Source organism: Gadus macrocephalus, chromosome 14 (genome assembly GCF_031168955.1).
Source record: "Gadus macrocephalus chromosome 14, ASM3116895v1".
Taxonomy (NCBI): Eukaryota; Metazoa; Chordata; class Actinopteri; order Gadiformes; family Gadidae; genus Gadus; species Gadus macrocephalus.
The window spans coordinates 23416929-23438298 of NC_082395.1; the positions used below are offsets into that span (position 1 = coordinate 23416929).

At 50.2% G+C, this 21370-nt stretch overlaps 1 protein-coding gene across 2 annotated transcripts; it reads right to left on the minus strand.

Moving 5' to 3' along the window:
- Positions 1–39: 39 nt before the first annotated feature.
- Positions 40–20585, minus strand: LOC132472453 (AP-2 complex subunit alpha-2-like). 2 transcript variants are annotated; one of them, XM_060072059.1, is made up of 23 exons: positions 20269–20585; positions 19248–19316; positions 17367–17509; positions 16810–17003; positions 15442–15571; positions 15087–15188; positions 14783–14891; positions 10312–10462; positions 9629–9797; positions 9223–9360; positions 8240–8422; positions 7611–7708; positions 6873–7104; positions 5032–5223; positions 4430–4567; positions 3508–3671; positions 3123–3205; positions 2938–3028; positions 2571–2693; positions 1529–1645; positions 1353–1422; positions 984–1118; positions 40–719 (listed from the first exon to the last, which is right to left on the minus strand). In XM_060072059.1, exons 1-23 carry the CDS (start codon positions 20333–20335, stop codon positions 642–644), a joined length of 2976 nt encoding a protein of 991 aa, XP_059928042.1. In that variant the 5' UTR covers positions 20336–20585; the 3' UTR covers positions 40–641. The 2 variants fall into 2 exon arrangements, with proteins under 2 accessions (XP_059928042.1, XP_059928043.1); XM_060072060.1 differs by lacking the exon at positions 4430–4567 and having other exon boundaries at positions 20269–20582.
- Between the last annotated feature and the right edge of the window lie 785 nt (positions 20586–21370).

The window sequence follows — 21370 nt, forward strand, 5'->3', positions numbered from 1 at the left end:
GTATGGATTGTGTTTGCGAGCAAAGTAAAACGACACACATTAAAAGTGACAATCAGCTATATTTGGCAACAATCTTACAAAGTTGGCATTCACTCTACAAACAGCCATCTCTGAAGGCACCATGTGGCCAGGCAGTGGTGTGTGGGTTGGGGTTGGGGGGATGGCTACTGTAGTCCTGATGCTGGTTCTCAGTACCACGTTCTCTCACTGATCAGCAACGTCAAACCACGGCCGTGCAAAGTGACACTGAGGACATTACAGGTCTTGAGAGATGATAAGTATGCAAACAGGACTTTAGTTTACAGTCGTTATTCAACCACGTTAAGAGAGGAGCCCGAGAGTAGTGTCAGCGCTACGGCACCAGGGGGGATGTAGTAACGTCATCGCCTCACCAGGCACACGCCGAGAACAACCAATCACAGTCCATGACAGACAGAAGCAGTGAAGTTAGTAGAGGGGTTTGTTAAGAAACAAAAAAGATAAACATTTCATATACATTTATAATAAGTAAAATATATAAAAAAAAGAATTTACACTGTACATCAGTTCCAATCTAATCCAAGTGAGACGCAGAGACAAAAAGTATTGTGTAACATGAGGGGGAGGGGTGTGTGTGTGTGTGTGTGTGTGAAGGGTTGAGATTAAAACTGTTCAGACAGCAGGTCGCTGAGCCTCTGGGACACGGTGTCTCTGCTGGTGCGCAGAGTGAGACGGTACATCTGCAGCATGGGAGAGAGTGAGAGACAGTGAGAGAGGGACAGAGCGTGAGAGGGACAAACCACATCAGTCAGACTTCAATTAAAAAGCTTTTGTCCAAAGGGACGTTCAATAAATGCATTCAACGATGAAGATGAAGCCCAAAAAGTGGACGAATCCTTTAAGTGCATACAAGTGAGTGTGCGTGTGTCTACCTTGGCCTGTGTTGGTCAGTGAATGCGTGTGGGCCTGTGTGTGTACCTGTATGTTTGTGTGAGTGTGTGTACCTGGGCCTGTGTGTTGGGCTCCAGTCGGAGCAGACAGCCCACTTGGGTGTTCTTGGTGTGGATCACGCCGGCCCCCACGAAGTTGGTGGGGTTTGGGTCCACGCCATCCAGCAGAGCGGTGCCAAACCCCATGATCTGAAACACGACAACGTAACACAACGACACCTCCTGGTGACTCAGGAGAACTACACCATCCGGTGACTGAGCCACACCGTCCAGGTCAGATGTTGGCAGAGGGAACAGCAGCCGGCCTCGGCTGACCAGCGCTCATAAAGCTGAGCTCGGAGCTCCAGGCAGCCCTGTTCAGGTTATCATTTGTACCCCGTATGGGGGAGACAGAGTGATGAGCGGCAGTGGTGTGTGACCCACCTTGGCTTTGGTGACCTCCGTGTCCATCGGGTGTTTCGCTTTGAAGATCTTCTGCACCTCCTGCTGCGGCCTGAGGAGAAACACAACACAGCCGGATATTAAAAACACACCTAAATATTATTAACTCACTATCTACTACCAGAAGCTATATTATTAACTGTCTTAAACCAACTCACGCTCCCAGCTGCTTCCAGCGCTGGAAGAAGTCCTGCGCCTCCATCTCCGTGGGCTGGAAGAACTTGTTGAGCATCACCGGGAGCTTCACACCGAAGTTCTGCAGGGTGCCTCCGTACCTGGAGACCCAGACAGAGCCTTCACTCAGACCGAGCCTTCACTCAGACAGACAGAGCCTTCACACAGACAGACAGAGCCTTCACACAGACAGACAGAGCCTTCACACAGACAGACAGAGCCTTCACACAGACAGACAGAGCCTTCACACAGACAGACAGAGCCTTCACTCAGACAGAGCCTTCACACAGACAGACAGAGCCTTCACTCAGACAGACAGAGCCTTCACTCAGACAGACAGAGCCTTCACTCAGACAGAGCCTTCACTCAGACAGAGCCTTCACACAGACAGACAGAGCCTTCACACAGACACACAGAGCCTTCACACAGACACACAGAGCCTTCACTCAGACAGAGCCTTCACACAGACAGACAGAGCCTTCACTCAGACAGAGCCTTCACACAGACAGACAGAGCCTTCACTCAGACAGACAGAGCCTTCACACAGACAGAGCCTTCACTCAGACAGACAGAGCCTTCACACAGACAGAGCCTTCACACAGACAGAGCATTCAGACTAACAGAGCCTTCATAGGGAACCCCTGATGTCTGGACCCCCTGTGGTCTGGACCCTAACCTGAACTGGATGTCCAGCACCGGGGGGTGGGGTCTCACCTGAACTGGATGTCTAGCACCGGGGGGGGGGGGGTGGGGGGGGGGTCTCACCTGAACTGGATGTCCATCACCGGGGGGTGGGGGGGGGGTCTTACCTGAACTGGATGTCCAGCACCGGGGGGTGGGGGGGGTCTCACCTGAACTGGATGTCCAGCACCGGGGGGTGGGGGGGGGGGTCTCCCCTGAACTGGATGTCCAGCACCGGGGGGTGGGGGGGGGTCTCACCGGAACTGGATGTCCAGCACCGGGGGGTGGGGGGGGTCTCACCTGAACTGGGTGTCCATCACCGGGGGGTGGGGGGGGGGGTCTCACCTGAACTGGATGTCCAGCACCGGGGCGGGGGTGAAGTCCTCCAGACACTCGATGTTGAGGATCTGCTGCAGCTGAGCGCCGGCGTCGATGGTGGGGTCAGCGGGCTTGGTGTGGACGTTGAGCTGTGGACGGGTGGTTAAGGACACTAACCGGGTCCCACCAGGGTCATGTCCCCCTGCTAAAGAGACTAACCTGGATCACTAACCGGGTCTAACCAGGGTCACTAACCGGGTCCCACCAGTGTCCCATCCCCATGGTAAAGTGTCTAACCACAGTAGAAAGCCCTCTCTAGCAGCATCAGTGCTCAGTACTGAGGGTCAGTACTGAGGGTCGGCACTGAGCAGCAGGCCTGGGGGGCTGGAGGATATTGGTCTTGAGGAGGTCCGGGCAGTTGACCGTGGAGCTGAAGTCCAGGAACTGGGTGGACGTCTTGTTGCCAAAGAACACATAAATGCGCCCTAGGAGAGACAACATTTAGATTAATATTAATAATTCATTACTAATAAATCCTTGATACTTCAGGTCGAGTGGTTTCAGGTCAAGAGGCCCTACCCAGGTTCTGTCTGTACTCAGACTTCAGTCCGATCTGCAGCAGCTGGTTCTCAAAGAGAACACCGTTGTTCTTGCAGATGAACCTGCAGAGATCAATAAAGAGTTATTTAGACACCTTCAGTGGGAGGAGAGGAGGACCACCAATCATGGAGGAATGATGATGATTACAATAATTGTAATTGTAGTGGTAATAATAATAATAATAATAATAATAATAATAATAATAATAATATTAACAATTGATAATATAATTAATAATATTAATATTTTTGAATAATTTACAATGCAACAACAAAAGTATTATTAATATGAATAATATAATACTTTTCTTATTCATAATAACAGCATGAACAGTCCCAGTAGAACCAGTGATGTGCTTCCTCACCGTGAGAAGTTGTCCTCTGACGCGGCCGTGTTGGGAGGGGCCAGGTCCAGGGGGGCGGGGCCAGCCTGGAGGCTGTCAGAGAACACATCCACCAATAGGCTGCCTCCCGTGGACGGGGGCGGGCCTGTGGGACCAAGCAGGTCGGCCGAGGGGTAGAGGGAGGTCTGGGAGAGGAGGACGAGGAGGAGGTTGATGGAGGGAGGAGGAGGATGGAGGAGGAGGAGGAGGAGGAAGAGGAGGAGGAGGAGGAGGAGGAGGAGGAGGAAGAGGAGGAGGAGGAGGAGGAGGAGGATGGAGGAGGAGGAGGAGGAGGAAGAGGAGGAGGAGGAGGAAGAGGAGGAGGAGGAGGAGGAGGAGGAGGAGGAGGAGGAGGAGGAGGATGGAGGAGGTTGGGGTTACATTATACACCAACTTGAAGATCAAGTTAAAACAAGAACACAACATAGAGGACTCTTACAAGGAAGACATTGGTGTTTAGTCCCAGATCAAGTGGTTGAAGCTCCATCACATACAAACACAGCAGACACAGAGAACACAGCAGACAGAGCTCTGTTCAGGGGCTGAGAGGAGGGGAGGGGAGGGGAGGCGGGGCCTAGCGTGGTGATGTGGGGTAGAGGCAGAGTGGAGTGTGGATGATGCTTCACATCAAACATCCAATTGGCCTGAGACTGGGATTCCATACTGGGAGGAAGGGTGTGTCCTCTTGTAGCCACTGGTCACAGAGCCTGGGACGCCACAGTCAACCACAGCAGAGTGGACGCCTCATCGTGCTTTGGGGACTTATTTCAGTGACAGTGATGAAGTGGTATAGATTACTACGCTGACAATCATAAGATAAAGACTACGTTAGAACTAGAAGGGAGCGTTTCAGGGTTGAGTGGCCCTTGAGGTGCACAGCAGCAAGCAGCAGCAGCAGGTGTACCATGGGTCCAGCGGAGAGGCTGCTAGGAGCAGCGCAGGACGCAAGGAAAGGAGTCTGCATGAGGGAGACGGAGGAGACAGGGCGGGGCCTGTTGGTGGGCAGGGCGGCCACAGAGAGAACGTCCACCGATGGAGATGACTGGAGGAGGGGCAGGGTGGAAGGAGAACACCGGGCAGATAGGGATGACAGACGATAAGGGATGACAGTGGAAAGAGAGAGGAGAGAGACCGATTGAGAGAAACGGAGAAGAGGGAGAGGGAGAGGGAGAGGGAGAGGGAGAGAGAGAGACAGACAGACAGACAGACATTAAGAGGCAGACAGACAGTCAGACAGACGGGGAGAGAGAGAGAGACAGAAGAAAGCAGAGATGAAGTCAAAGGAAATGCTACAGAAATGCAACCAGAAAAAGAGAATGAAAGGTTTTCCTTTGTGTGTTTTGAGGACTCAGTCCGGCGGTACAATAAGACCCTCTGTATGCACCAGACTGACCCCAGGTCAAGATAAACAACTCAATCCCTGAGTGCGTCCCTGAGAGGGTTGGAGTGTTTGAGGAGTTGTTACACATGCGTGTACTCATTGTGTATCTTAGTATTAGTGGTTACCTTGGCGGCGGCAGCGGCCCCGCCCTCCCTGTGCTCGGCGCTCCCGTTCAGGCTGCGCTCCCTCTCCCTCTCCCTCTCCTGCCGCGCCTCCTCTGCGCCGGGCTGGTTCCCCGGGCCCTTCCTCCTCTTCAGCTTGGTCAGGATGGACGACTCCCTCTCGGGGAAGGGGGGCATCTCCTCCAGCACCGTGGCCTTGGGGGGGGGGGGGGGGAGACAGACGTTACAGGGACGGAGGCCAGAGATCTTTCACCTCCAGTGAGGTGAGTGTTGAGGGCTCGATCCATTTCAATCTCTATAACGTCAGCGTATTGATCTCCTCCTGTTCCTCCAGCTGAGTCTACTTTCCCTCCGAGCCTAAAATCGTTATCTGGACCATCAGTAGATCTCCCTGGGATTAACACGGACGTCTGGTGCTGCTTAGACCACAGGGGGGCGCTGGGAGAGCACAGAGACAGAGTGGAGCATGGAGGTATTATTATAAACCACAGTGCCTGACCGGTGGAACTCATATAACTGGTGCACCACTACCACACCAGACTGTCACCAGTACCTCTGGTGCCCCATTCGCACCAGTCTGACCCCCTGCTCTGTGGTCTCCCAGCCACCACCGTGATGTCTCCCAAACTGGTCTCCCAGTACCCACCAGTTTGTCTCCCAGTATGTCTCCCACTATGTCCCCCAGTACCCACCCGTATGTCTCCCAGGACCCACCAGTATGTCGGTGCTGGCGATAGTGCTCAGCCGGAGGTACTCCAACCTTATCACTGATTTCCCACCAGTACGTCTCCCAGTACCCACCAGCACGTCTCCCAGTACCCACCAGTATGTCTCCCAGTACCCACCAGTATGTCTCCCTTACTGGTCTCCCAGTACCCACCAGTATGTCTCCCAGTATGTCCCCCAGTACGTTTCCCAGTACCCACCAGTATGTCTCCCTTACTGGTCTCCCAGTATCCACCAGTATGTCTCCCAGTATGTCCCCCAGTACCCAGCAGTATGTTTCCCAGTACCCACCAGTATCTCTCCCTTACTGGTCTCCCAGTATCCACCAGTATGTCTCCCAGTATGTCCCCCAGTACCCAGCAGTATGTTTCCCAGTACCCACCAGTATGTCTCCCTTACTGGTCTCCCAGTATCCACCAGTATGTCTCCCAGTATGTCCCCCAGTAACCAGCAGTATGTCGGTGCTGGCGATGGTACTGAGCCGTTGATGCTCCACCAGTATGTCCCAGTACCCACCAGTAGGTCTCCCAGTACCCACCAATATGTAGGTGCTGGCGATGGTGCTCAGACGGAGGTACTCCACCAGTATGTCTCCCAGTATGTCCCCCAGTACGTTTCCCAGTACCCACCAGTATGTCTCCCTTACTGGTCTCCCAGTATCCACCAGTATGTCTCCCAGTATGTCCCCCAGTACCCAGCAGTATGTTTCCCAGTACCCACCAGTATCTCTCCCTTACTGGTCTCCCAGTATCCACCAGTATGTCTCCCAGTATGTCCCCCAGTACCCAGCAGTATGTTTCCCAGTACCCACCAGTATGTCTCCCTTACTGGTCTCCCAGTATCCACCAGTATGTCTCCCAGTATGTCCCCCAGTAACCAGCAGTATGTCGGTGCTGGCGATGGTACTGAGCCGTTGATGCTCCACCAGTATGTCCCAGTACCCACCAGTAGGTCTCCCAGTACCCACCAATATGTAGGTGCTGGCGATGGTGCTCAGACGGAGGTACTCCACCAGTATGTCTCCCAGTATGTCCCCCAGTATGTCTCCCAGTATGTCCCCCAGTATGTCCCCCAGTATGTCCCCCAGTATGTCCCCCAGTATGTCTCCCAGTACCCACCAGTATGTCGGTGCTGGCGATGGTGCTGAGCCGGAGGTACTCCACGGCGCGCTGCTGCAGCTCCACGTCGGCGTTGCGCAGCTGGCTGTCGGAGCGCAGCACCTCCTGGATGGTGGCCTTCACCTCGGGGAACAGGTTGATGAACTTGATGTAGGCCGACAGCAGCAGGGCCCGCGTGGGCACCGAGCACAGGTGGAACTTGGAGTGGAGGAGCTTGAACTGGACCAGCGGACTGGAGGGAGGGAGGGAGGGGGCCGTCGGTCAAACACGGAGCAGATCAGGGGACCAGGACCTCCACAGAACCTGGACCGGTACCGTAGCCATACCGTCACAAAGACCATGGGCGGTGGGCAGCATGGGGCTCAGGAGGTGGAGCGAGTTGGCTGGTAACCTGAGGGTTGATAGTTTGACCCGCCCTCCTCCTAGCTGAGTGTCGAGGTGTCCCTGAGCGAGACACCTCACCCTGACTGCTCCTGACGAGCTGGCTGTCACCTGTCATTGGCTGACACCACCGTTGGTGTGTGAATGTGTGCATCAATGGCTGATGTTGGGCTATATTGTAAAGTGCTTTGAGTGGCCATTGGTTAGAAAAGCGTTAGGACGGTGGGCCACTCCTATGCAATGGCAGGTAGGGTGTGGTCTTCCAAATAGAACCCTCTGGATCTAACGTCTTTCTTAACTTCCATGAAGTTAATAACACTAAAGAGGACACCGCAGTAGTGTGGGAGAACTAGGCACCTGGAGCGTGAGTCACCGGCGATGAGGTTGCCAAACTCCCCCAGGATGTAGCCTCCCACCTTCACCAGGTTCTCGTGACACGCCGGGGCCTGGAGCGCCTGGGAGCACAAGGGAGACGACAACAAGCATCACCACGACAACAGGCGTCACCACAACAGGCGTCACCACAACAGGCGTCACCACAACAGGCGTCACCACAACAGGCGTCACCACAACGTGTACGGACAACGTATGAGACTCCTTCTGGGAGACAGTACAAATGGAGGCCAGAGGAGATGGAGGCCAGCGCACTCAGAGTGCTGCTAAACGCTACGCAGATAAGTAGTAGTTTGGTCAATCGTGGTAAACCACCCCCGCACTATTTTTGAGTGCTCCTAGATAAGGGTCAGAACAGAATCATGGTAAATAAAGAGACACCCATGTAATGGGCCAGCCAGGCAACTGATAATAACTATCAAATAACGAGAAACAAGAAACACAAGAAGAAATAACTATAGCCGTGTCCATTGTTTCTCCAATGTACTTGTTGTAAGTCACTTTGGATAAATGCATGTAAACGTCAACTCCCCCAAGAGATCTCAAAAATGTCCCCCAGATCCTGTAGCCCCCCCCCCCCCCCCCCCACTCACCTCGAAGACGGTCTTGGCGGCGTAGCCCTGCACGTCGTCGCGGTTGATGACGATCTGGATGACGCGGTACCACACCTCCTCGCTGACCTGGTCGCCCGCCACGCGGATCAGGTTCAGGATGGTGTCCACGTACCAGGTGTAGTCCACCGCGTACTTCTCCGCCAGCACCGCCACTTTCAGCACCTGGGAGGGAGCGCCAGTTAGGAGCGCAGGGTTACCATGGGAGCGGTGTCCTAGCAACCAACAGCTGCATCTTTCAAAGTGGGGATGCGCATCGGGCTGAACATCGGTATGGGCCGACATTGGCCTTGTTAACACCATTTGCTTTTTGGCGGATAAGATGACATCCAGTGAAGGCTGAGGCCGCTGTGCAACTGTGGTGTCGCATAAGTTTTGAAACCGTTTACATAACTAAAATCTTAGTGATGTGAAAGGAGGTTACACTAAAGGTTGTTTCATGCATTAGTATGATTACATTAGTGATCATTCAAAGCCAGAAAAGCTCTTTATATAATTAAAGGTTGTATCAGCAATTCTAGGCCGAAACCAAAATTATCACATTCATCTGATCTTTTCTCACAATCCGCTAGCTGCCTGCCCCATAAGCAGGCCGTCAAAAGAACGCTTTTCTGTATGCAGCCTGTGAGATCGTACACAAAAACAAATGGTACTACCAACCACTCAAAACCAAGATAAATAGTATTCCAACCAATCACCGACAAGGGGTGGGTGTTGTGGGGCTTTGCGCAGTGATCATGATCGTTTTTACTGGATGCACGAAACACGGAAGGGAGGGGCGAGCTGGCCCTGTTTGTTTGGGAACTCGCTTCAAATACCAACAGGAGTTACATCACCCAATATCGCTGATACAACCTTTAAGGTTTCTTTGTTTCCCTTTGGCACAAAAAAGGGGGAATACAGAACTAAAACAGAAACATGGGTAACACTTTGGGCCCAGCTCCCGTTCCCTGGTGGAGACTCACAATCTCCTCTCTGATGGAGTAGTCGGCGGTCTCCAGGTAGCTCAGCATCTCGGCCACGATCTGCTTGGCGTTGCTGCGGTCGCACATGGCATAGAGGAGGTCCACCGCCCGCTGCCTCACGCTCACGTCTCGCTCCGTCTGGGGGGGGGGGGGGGGGGGGCGTTAACCTCCGAGCACGACTCATCTTCACACACCACTCACAGCAGAGGAAGCTCTCTCACACTTCCGGTCATTTCAAGAACACACTCTCAACTTTAAATCAAACCACAGGACCAGGTTCTGCTGAAATTAGTTCAGGTGTTGTCCCTTGAATCTGCCAATCAAATCTAAATCAACAGCGTTTGGCAGGCTTGGTTTGGAGTCTTGTCTCACCTTGATGACGGTCTCTCTCAGAGTCTGGACTCACCTTCAGAGCGTTGATGACGGTCTCGATGTGGGTCTTGACGGCCTCGTGGGAGAACTCAGAGCTGGCTAGGGTGCACATGCTCTCCAGTGCCAGGTAGCGCAGGTTGGTCTCGCGGTGCTGCAGGAACTGGCCCAGCTGGTTACAGGCGCGCACCAGCAGAGTGGGCTCACTGGTGGGACGGGGAGAGGAGGCGTCACTCAGGGGGAGGCCCGCTCATCCTGGAGGCTCCAGTGGTGTAGGACAGTGAAGACAACAGAGTGGGTCACTCTGTTGTCTTAACACTTGGCTTCACCACTGAAGCGAAATGGTTCACAATAAGCTCAAGTATTTTATATGAAACTAATCATCCCGATGACTTAAATTATACGCAATGTGTGTTTCACCTAAACCCTTCCTGTTATGGCAGGTCAGCTGAAGATGTAAAGCGTGCGTCACTGAACCCTTCATGGGTTGGCTGGTCAGCTGATATGTGAAGGGCATCACTTAACCCGTTGTGGGTTGGAAGGTCAACTGGACATGTAAAGAGTGTTTCACTAAACCCTTTGTACGTGTAAAGAGCATCACTGACCGGTCGTGGTGGATGATCACTGAGCATCACTGACCTGTCGTGGTGGATGATGACTGTGCATCACTGACCTGTCATGTTGGATGATCAGCTGAATATGTACACTAGCCTCACTGACCTGTCGTGGTGGATGATGAGGGCGATGGCCTCAAACAGAACAGCATTCTTGGCGTTGGAGTGCTGCACCTTCTTGGACTTGGGCGGCTCCTGGGCCTTGTTCAGGATGGTCTCCAGGCACTCGGTGAGACGTCCCCGCAGCGCGCCGTCCTCTGAAACACATGCCTCAGCACTTAAGTTCCACGCCCAGCGACAGACCGGCCTGAAGCACCCTTTACCCCGGTCCAGCTCACTCTGATACATCGAGAAACCAGCCAGAGAAACCTAAAACCCTACATTACCAAAATGCAATATTCCTGATGGCTGCTTCAGGAGTGTATCCAGATGGCTGTGTTCCCTGATTTGTCTTTGCCTGTTTCACAACAGGCAAAGCAGAGTACTCTGATTTTGAATGTGGCCCCATATGTCATTACTGTATAAGGGGCCAAGCTACCTCCCCTTTCTCTGCCTTGCCCGCCTAGAGAATTTGGCCCGCCAATGAGACAATGAGCTATGCTCATTGTCTCATGAACTGCTATGCTCATTGTCTCACACACACACACACACACATGTGCGTGTGTGTGTGTGATTACACACACTGTAACGCAAGTGTTGTACATTTGGATAACCGTTCTGCTGTTGGTATTATGGCGCATAACAAGTCGGTTCTATGACGTCTCTGGTATTTCGACAACAAGACTGTAGTTGGGGTAATCTCAGCCATAGTTGAGAAGGAATTGGGGGAAAGGAACTTTGGCTTTGACTCCCTGAAGTAAATGAACTGCGACATGGAGGAGAAAGGGATTGTCTCCCGCCGAAGCCCCGCTGCCTGCCGCCCGCTGCCCCGAGGCACCACCGCCACGAGGCACCACCGCCATGAGGCACCACCGCCACGAGGCACCACCGCCCGGCAGCAGGCAGCCGGCAGCGGGCAGCCGGCAGCGAGCGGTTCAGTCGACTTCAGATTGATCTGGAAGTGGAAGTACCAGAGACGTCGGAGAACCCAACGCAGTCGTTTGTGATTCATAATATCGTCTGGAGGCGCACACAGCTTTTGGCTGTGATAATATGTATTATTTGTAGTGGTGGGCATAGATTAATGTTTTTAATCTAGATTAATCTAGATTAAAATGGCAAACGGCAAAAAATCTGTTTGTTTACCTTGACAGCGGTCAATTATACTGGGCATTGGTGATTTATCAAATATAATTCACCGCCGGAAGTTGTGAAGTGCCCATGCAAGTGAACGGAGCATAAACAAAAATAATTGACAGCTGAACGTTGGGAAGGCCCATGCAAGTGAATGGAGCAGTCTACAGCATTGGGAAGAGCCGTGTAATAATCCATAATAACGTAAGGTTTAGAAGTTAAATATTTGAAAGTTGTAGAATAAATTAATATAATTTATATTGGAGTTAATTTGCTAGAAATGTACTTACAATTTTTAGTCAGTTAATCATTTACATATTTATGTTACACAATTATTACATATTTACATGTTTACATATTTAACACAGTCAGGATATTCTGTTGAATCTGCCTTGTTGGATAATAGTTCTGCTGTTGGTGTTAATGGAGCATAAAACGTCAGACTCTCGTCTCTGGTATCTCCACAACGAGACTCGTAGTGGGGGTTATCTCAGCCATGGTTGAGAAGGAATTTGGGGAAAGGAACTTTGGCTTTGAATTCCTGAAATACATGAACACCGACATGGAGGAGAAAGGGATTGTCTCCCGCTTGAGTCCCGCTGCCCGCTGCCGAGGGACCACCGCCTCGGCGCTGTCCGCTGCTGAGGCGGTGAGGCTCCGGTGGGAGACAACCGCGTCAACAATCGCGGGCAACAATCCCTTTTTCCTCCATGTCGTGGTTCAGTCTACTTCAGATTGATGTGGACGTGGAAGAACCAGAGACGTCGGAGAACCCGACAGTCGTTTGAGAATCATAATATCGTCTGGAAGCGCACACAGCTTTTGGCCGTGATTATACATCAGGGTATCTGCAGGTTTCAGCAAGTCAAATTTAAGACTTTTTAAGACCTTTTTAATACCACCTTGAATGAAATTTAAGACCTTAAACCCGCGATGGTGGGGGGGATCCCGCTGTATTACAACCCAAGCATAGCATGGTCACTCAATGAGACTCATTCAAGTTTACTTTCTGTCTGTTTATTGAACATAAAGTGATACTCCAGGGCTCCAGACTAACTCTTTCCTTGGGTGCACTGGTGCGCCTAAATTTTTAATTTGGGTGCCCCAGCACGTATTTATAGTGCACCCAAGTTGTAAGTTGTTGAGAGGGGGGTGACAGCGTCTGGGCCCCCGGGCAGCTGCAACGGTTGCACCGTCGATATTTACGCCACTGATTAATAATATTTTCACCATTAAATAAATGCCTTCTGTAAGACCTGGGGGGTAGGCTATACCACAAACCTCGTTGAACATACCCAGGCTTTCTTGGGAAAACCTGGCTCGACAGAGCCGCAACTCGCAATCACAGTTAAATGGTACCACGACGCTCACTTTAGATTCAATTAGTTGAACCAGGTTTTCCGCTTTAGGTTCAATGCGCGTTCACATAAAAGGGGCGTTTCTCGCGTCATTTGACTCACCCTTATGCAAAATAAATCGCGCAAGAGCGGTGTATTTCATCCAAAGCGAGCAATGTATTATTATGAACTCCTACGAGGAATTCAAAGTTCAAATCACAGCCAAGGGGAACACGGTTGCCCATAATATGGCTAGGGTGGCGTGCTGGCAAAATAGCCGACCGTGTTAATTAGTAAGTGAAAAGATTCTGCATATTGTCTAAAAAATATTATGTATCATCATCCCTTTTACCCCCATATATGTGGGGCCCCATGAATTGCGAGCCCAAGTACCGGGAATGCACTCGATCTCCGACCCAATATCGGACGTGCACGTCAAGTTGCTTGCTTTTAGTGGCGTGGTTCAACGTCTCAAATATCAAAACAAAATCAGCCTTGTTGACGCTGCAGATTCGCTCGTTTCGGATGAAAGGCACTGGTCCGAAGCGAGTTATATACGCCGTTTTGTCCCTTCCAGCAGTAAAGGTGCTCGCGATTTGAGAGTCAGGGAACATCAAACCAAAGAGATCTCCTATCCCCTCATTCGAGTTTTAGGACTGGTGCTTGACCACTGTGTTTAGAATCCACAACACCTCCGCTTTCAGTGTTGGTGTCGCACCAAATGCTGCCCTCAGGTCAGTGCTAGCAGCGCGGACCGTCTGCGGCGGTAGCGCCGGGGCAGAGATGCAAAACGTAGAAATGGCTGGGGTCTGTGTGTGGCTCCTGGCAGAGGTTTTATGTTTTTGGCTCTGCATATGGCTGACGACAGCCTTAATCCCCATGGTGCCGAGCTTGAATGTAGGCTACTTTTGCACGGAATGCATCTGGCCTGTTCTGGGTTGGCAACGGACGCTAGCCAACCTCGGACGTCTTCCAGCCAACTGACGTTGAACTTGCATTTACCCATTGTTGCAGACTAGCTAGCAAGCGCGCAGACATCCGTTTATATATGCAGCTAGCAAGAAAGTAGCCCCTCGTACATCTCCTTCCCGAAAAGTCCCGCGAGAAAAAAAAAAAATTAAATAACCCTGCCCCGACAAATTTAAGACCTCCGAGTTATAAATTTAAGACCAGCATATGACATTTTTGACGAATTTAAGACTTTTTAAGTCCTTAAATTTAGAAAAATGAATTTAAGACTTTTTAAGACTTTTAAGACCTCCGCGGACACCCTGTACATATCATATGATATAGATAACTAGAGGCTTTGTGCGCCTCGCCATTGCGATACATCCACTATAAACAGAGCGCATAGTACCCGTGGCCGCAAGCTGCTCAGGGCCACACCCCCACCCTCCTCCTTGACCCGCCTCTCTCCTCCTCATTTGCATTAAAGCTACAGACACCGAAACGGCGCGTTTGGGGAGAGCTCAATGTGCGACTGGCTCGTCGTGGCTGTAATTCTGTACCACGGCTGAATTTCGGGAACATCTTCAAATACTGTATTAGGGGCCTACTAATATCTTTATTAAAGCATGCATGAAGTAGCACGCCATGGGACCTTTAAAAAATACAACAAATAAAAATATGAACCCTAGTTGTCTGTAGACTGGTTAGGGCCAGTTGTTCTGTCAGGCTGGGTTAAATGATGTGTAACCATGGGTACCTTGGTGGGAGTGGGATAAATGATGTGTAACTATGGGTACCAGGGGGAGGGGGTTCAATGATTGAGTAACCATGGGTACCATGGGAGGGGGTTAAATGATGTGTAACCATAGGTACCAGGGGGAGGGGGTTAAATGATGTGTAACCGTGGGTACCAGGGGGAGGGATTAAATGATGTGTAACCATGGGTACAGGGGAGGGGGTTAGATTATGTGTAACCATGGGTACCAGGGGGATGGGGTTAAATGATGTGTAACCATGGGTAGCGGGGGAGGGGGATAAATTATGTGTAACCATGGGTACCAGGAGGAGGGTAGCACTGCAGCAGGCGCAGCAGCTTCACGGACAGCCAGGGCGCCGCCACAAAGTAGTAGGTGTAGTCCTGGAGGTCGATGGAGGCCGACGTCACGATCTGGGAATCACACAACAAACACACAAAACAGTGAAATCAGAGTTACACAACAAACACACAACCACACACAGAGAAATCAGAGTTACACAAAAAACACACAACCATGCATAGTTAAAATCAGTTACACACAAAACACACAACTATCTGCACCATAAACTCCCAGGATGCATTCTGCTTCCCTGTGGAGGGGCTTACCCTGCTGAGGCGGGCGATGGCCAGGGACACGGAGGTCTTGAAGTCGTCTGGACTCTTCTGGGCCAGAGTGGTGATGAGGCTGGTGGCTGACGTCACCACCCCCTGGAGAGGAGGACTAGTTAGTAACTAGATAGTAACTCAACCCCCCCAGGGACGAAAGAACATACAAGGACTAGTTAATAACTCAACCACTCGAGGACGACACAAGGAATAGTTAATAACTCAGCCCCCCCTGGGGACAAGGACTAGTTAAGAACATCACAATCAGTTTTACTTTCAAGTTGAGCTTTAATCAAGACCATGTTGTTACCACCACATGAGTAGACCCATTAGGGGGCCTGAGCCCAGGCCTTACCAGGTGCTGGTCGTTGAGCAGGTGCACCACGCGGGCAGTCCACTCCCCCATGGGGACCAGGTCTGGGGAGGTCCGGTTGAGACGCAGCAGACACAGCGCTGCACTCTGCTTCACGCTGTCCATGGTGTCCCTGGAGAGCAGAGCACAAGGTCACTTCCATTCCTGATGTTCTACCATTCATCTTCAGTAGACATTGTGGCCAAGCTTTGTTCTTGTAGTATCTAGTAATACGCAGAGTCTGTGTATGACTCTCCGTAAGTTATTGATCAAGGCATTGTTGGATCGTTCTCATGGGGATCTGATCTGTACCATCAGAACGATCAATACCCATATCATTATACTGTATTACACTTCCACAATAAATCGCTAGAACAAAAGATGCAACTGTATAAAAATGTGCTATGCAGGCTTATGTGGGGTTGACTAAATTAGATCTACTACGACAGCAGGTGTAATGTTCTGCTGTCTGCAGACAGACCAGAACCGAGTGGTTTCAAAGAAACCAAACTCATTAAGTTCAGTCCTTCAGTGTGTAATACACCCAGTCAGCAGAGCCCTTCCTGACAGACCCCCTCGTGGGGAAGAATCACGTGGGAAATGTGTGTGGGCCATCCAATTGGTCAGACAGTCACATGAACTACATAGTTACCTTAAAGCAGCAGTTCACCCTAAAATGTTCCACTGTCTGCTCAACCCGGCATTTAGTACACACCCTCCTGCCGTTTGTAGCTGTGTGTATAACACACATCTTAGCCGGTTCTAAGGTATTTATCCAGATTATATCTTTAGTTCATACAGAGGAAGGATTGGGTTAACAAAACCGTTTACACAACCAGTCACTGCATGCTCCCCTTATCGGGACAACAGAGACAAAGCGCATGTCATTGGTTCTGTTTACTAGCAGCTAGTCTAACTAGCGCTCCTCAGACCATGAAAGGGAATGGGCTCCGATAGCTTGTCCCACATGTGCCAACAAAAACGTGTGCATCATTATCTCCAGATCGATACAGAAAACTGTAGTTAGACAACAAGGGAGGCAAGTGGTTGAAACGGTAGAGCCTGTTGGCTGGTAACCAGAAGGTTGCTGGTTTGATCCCCATCTTCTCCTAGCTTTTGTCGAGGTGTCCCTGAGCGAGACACCTCACCCTGAATGCTCTCGACGAGCTGGCTGCTGCCCTGCGTGGCTGACTGCGCCGTCGGGGTGTGAATGTGTGCATGAATGGGTGAATGTTAGGCAATAGTGTAAAGCGCTTTGAGCGGCCACTGGTTAGAAAAGCACTGTATAAATACAGTCCATTTGCAACCGAAGCTAAAGGCTCCGGTAGGCCGACGTGTCCGTGAACACTCGTGGCAGGGGGTGACTCCTACCCGGCCACCAGGATGCGGGGGATGTCGGCGGCGAAGGCCTCGGCCATCTCCCGGCTCCCCACGTTGGCGATGCAGTGCAGGGACAGGTTCATGTGCGTGGGGTTCCGGCTGGCCAGGTCGTTCTTGATGCCGTTGTTGATGAGGCGGATCAGGTCGCTGTTGGAGTTGACCAGCACGGAGATGAACAGGTAGCCCTGGAGGAGAGACGGGGAGCACTCAGCGGTGGGTTCATCGTGTGGGTAGGGTACCCATTTACATTGAGGGAATATAGCAGACGCTTCTATCCAAAGCGACTTACAATAAGTACATTTGTCGGAAGAAAGAGGAACAATATATCGTTGTCGGTACAAAAAGGATGTTCTTTGAACCACGTGCCCAGCACTTGCAAAAAAGGGGGAGGCTTTGCAGAGTCGAGGTGAACTCTGAACAGGTGAGTCTTGAGACTTTTGTGGAAGTTGTTGACGACTGTGCCGTCCTGACATCGGCAGGGAGCTCATTCCACCTATACATGTGTATGTGATGGGAGTGCGGGCCGTGACACGTGTTCTGTCACTCACAATCTGCTTCTCGGTGTACTTGTTGGAGCTGAGCAGGTTGACCGCCTCCATGTGGCCGAAGTCGATGTCGTGTCCCAGGAGGAAGATGAAGAGCAGCTTACACACATACTTCTTCTTGCTGTAGCCATCCAGAGCCTTGTCTCCTGTGACACACACACACACACACACACACACACACACACACAAATACACACACACACACACACACACTTGATGCATGATACAATAGGACCCCAGCCCCCAATACAGCCCCCAATCATGCTTTGGGGCATGTGATACAATGCAGTCTGTCATGGACCTCACAGAGAGGAGGACTGTAGCACGGAGGCATTGCATACACCTTCATCACGAGGACATATGCCCATTTGAGAATTCACCGCTCCAGTGAGTCACCGGCTGACAGCGATTTGCATCACGGGGCTCAGCTCTCGACCCTCACTGTCCCTGGGGTTCATTATCTCTAACGCGGTTTGATCCACGTACATTTACATTAACATTCAGGGCATTAAGCAGACGCTTTTAGCCAAAGCGGCTGACAATAAGCACATTGGTCAAGAAAATGTAGAGGTAAAAGTCTCTGTCAACCCTTACTATCAATGCTCCTCTGAATGATAACGTTTCTCCAATAACTGCTTGGATGCCCTGATGCAGGAGTCACTCGATGCTTACATTTTTTTACTATGGTATTATAAGCACATGCTATGGGTCTCGCAGTCAACACATCCACCAAATCTTAACTGGAGATTTGGAAGGGTTTAAAATTGCATTCTCCTCCACCATCATCATCATCATCATCATCATCATTATCATCAGCGTCAACAGGAAACGAGTGAATATATCCAGTAGAGATCCAGAAAATGGTAGAATACAGGCTAGGGCCCATTGAAGCTGTTCTGGTGGTATATTGTGGAAGCCCAGAGCCTTACATGGTAAGTCATGTAGATCCATGTGTGGGTCCTAGAGTTTTTATAAAAAACAATCTTGCATGCACTTAATGTACGCACATATCTTATGTTGTACGTCCTTGCACTTAAAAATATCACTGAGCAGTGTATTAGATCTTATCCTAGCTATCTTTGTTGTATACAGGGAATGGGTTAACCTAGTGATTGTTAGTGCTTTGCACTTGGTTCAATGGACATCCTTTACTTTACCGACAGCGATATATTGTTTCCCTTCTTCTGACCAACAGACTTATGTAAGTCGCTTTGGGCAAAAGCGTCCGCTTAATGCCCTAAATGTAAATGTAAATGTTGTATGAGGATAAAGGATCTGCGGGGGGGGGGGGATTAAGGCCAAGGAGAATGAGCAAAACATTGGCATGGCCCAGCAGACAGCTTCCTCTGGCAGCAGACTAAATATAGGCCCCATGCAACAGGTGCAGAGGACCCTCTGTACGTCGAGGAAAACCATCTCCAGCCAGCACTGGAAGGTCAACGCAAACACCTGCTAAGGAGCCTGTTGTCCTTAATGTACACGAACAACACAAGCTCCCTATAACCAACAGACACACAATAGGTACTGTCTAACGCCAACTAGTCTCGATGATCGTATCTTGAACTATTGGATTATGCAAACTAGATTTGTGATTGGAGGAAATGTAGAATGTCAACAGGAAGTAAACCTGCCAGGAAGAGATGTCATGTAGAAGAGGGAATAAAGACACACACACACACACACACACACACACACACACACACACACACACACACACACACACACACACACACACACACACACACACACACAGGGCTGCACTGAAGCTATCAGACTTGCATCAAACACATTTCCGACAAACAAAAGACTCAACCGCTCAAATATCCGACACAGTTTAATATGTTTCTTGATATTAATCAAAACAGAGTTAAACCATCAACATACCTTTAAATTTAGAGCGGATATTCGCCAGTTCTTTATTTATCCTTTTGATCTCGGCCTCTTTACTTTTACCTGTAAAGATGTAAAACACACCGCACACCGATTATGAGACTTGGTGTGATGACATCAACAATGCATACTGGATTAAGGTTCAGTTTTGGGTCTGTGGCTGATGGGCCAACAAGTTACATGATTACAGCTTGTCTTTCCCAACACATAAACATGGCAACATTACACATCTTCCATTCTCCAAGTGGTTATTAGTGGTTATTACAACGTGAACTATGCGACTTTACATGCAAGAATTATAGTTAAAAAACATAGCAAATATAAAAGAGTTCAACTTCAATGAATCATTAAACTTAACAGGCTGAGTGGTTTGTTATCTTAGTAGCACTGAGGAAACACCAGAACCCATTTGTGTATTAAGGTTTCACTGAACATATCAGTGAAGTTATTACAGTTATAGCTGGAGATAAACATGGTACTCGTATAGCTAAGTAAAGAGAGTTATAGATGTTAGACATGGTTTAGACATGGTTCAGTGCCAGTGGGAGACATGGTCCTCACAATAAAGTAACCCTTATGGATTTTGAAAGTTATTAGTTATAGCTAGAGACATGGTTTAGCTCCTGGTGGGAGACATGGTCCACTCAAGTAATAAGTAACTCGTATTGATGAGTAAAGTTATGAGAGCTATGTTTAAGACAAGTTATACGTGGTGTAGTTCCTGGTGGGAGACTCGGCCCACGCCCTTTGGCAGGACACTAGCTACAGGCCCGCCGCTAACTCCTCTCAACAGCTCGTTTACTTAATGGTTGTTGACTGCTGCTCTCTACCGTCACTAGTCTGACTCTGTGGAAACAAAAGCTGTGAAAGATTTGAGTTTTTGTTCCGTGACATGTCAGCGGTCGGCTGCAAGGCGGTGAGGCGGCTAATGCTACCCGCCCAGCTGACAGCCGAACCCCGGGACGGTGGAGTGGTGAACAGGGACAACATAAAGAGGATAAAAGTCACCACTCACAGTTCCTGATGTCCGAGATAAACACGGCAAGGCCTCGCATCCCGTCCCCCTTGGAGACCGTAGGCATCTTGTTGGGAGTGTCGTTTCACTGTGAGGTCTGAACACACTGGAGGTGATGGGGTGAAAAGTTTCTGCTGTGACAGTAGGGCTGCCCTGACTGGCTAGGCTAGGAGACGTCTAGGCTAGGCTAGGAGACGGCTAGCTAGGCTAGGCTAGGAGACAGCTAGGCCAGGAGACGGCTAGCTAGGCTAGGAGACGGCTAGGCTAGGCTAGGAGGCTGCTAGGCTAGGCTATGAGACCTAAGCTAGGCTAGGAGACGGCTAGCGCGTCAGAGTCGCGGTGGGAGGCGCTCGGGGCGGCGCGCTGCGCTCGGACGCGCCGCGCGGAGGCGGCATTGCGTCACTAACATGTAACATGGCAGTGGCCATGCACTTCTTTCCAAACATTGTGGGCAAGCTGTCCTTTAGTGGAAGAATATGAACATTTGGATCATTTGCGCTCTTTATACTATATTAACAGGGCCAATAGTGTGCCAGTGTAGTCACGTAATAAAGTAATTTATATGGATTGGTAAAGTTATTCAATTTATGTGTTTTTTGTTATCCCTTGAAGAGTGTGTGTGTGTGTGTGTGTGTGTGTGTGTGTGTGTGTGTGTGTGTGTGTGTGTGTGTGTGTGTGTGTGTGTGTGTGTGTGTGTGTGTGTGTGTGTGCGAGAGGGAGAGAGAGTCTGTCCGCGCGTGTTTGTGTGATTTATAAAACAATTGCAAATGTGTAATTGACAACCCGATTAGGACGCTTGCCATTTGCCAGCATCATGAGTTTCAGAGCGCAGCCTGGAACGCTCAGTTGCTTTAATAAGCCAAAGCACAGAGCGCCCGCTGTGGACTATCCACGATTACAGTAATACCGCCTGCGAGCGGTATTTAGCTAATTGTATGACGTATGACGCCTTTGATAACGACCCCAGGTTTGGCGCCCTGCCTCTATGCCAAGATTACTTTTTAACAAAATATTGAGCAGCCTCATTTTGTCTGCCCTTATCCATACGCACCAGATACATGTTTACGTGTTATACGTGTTTGTTTATCTGTGAGATATTTAT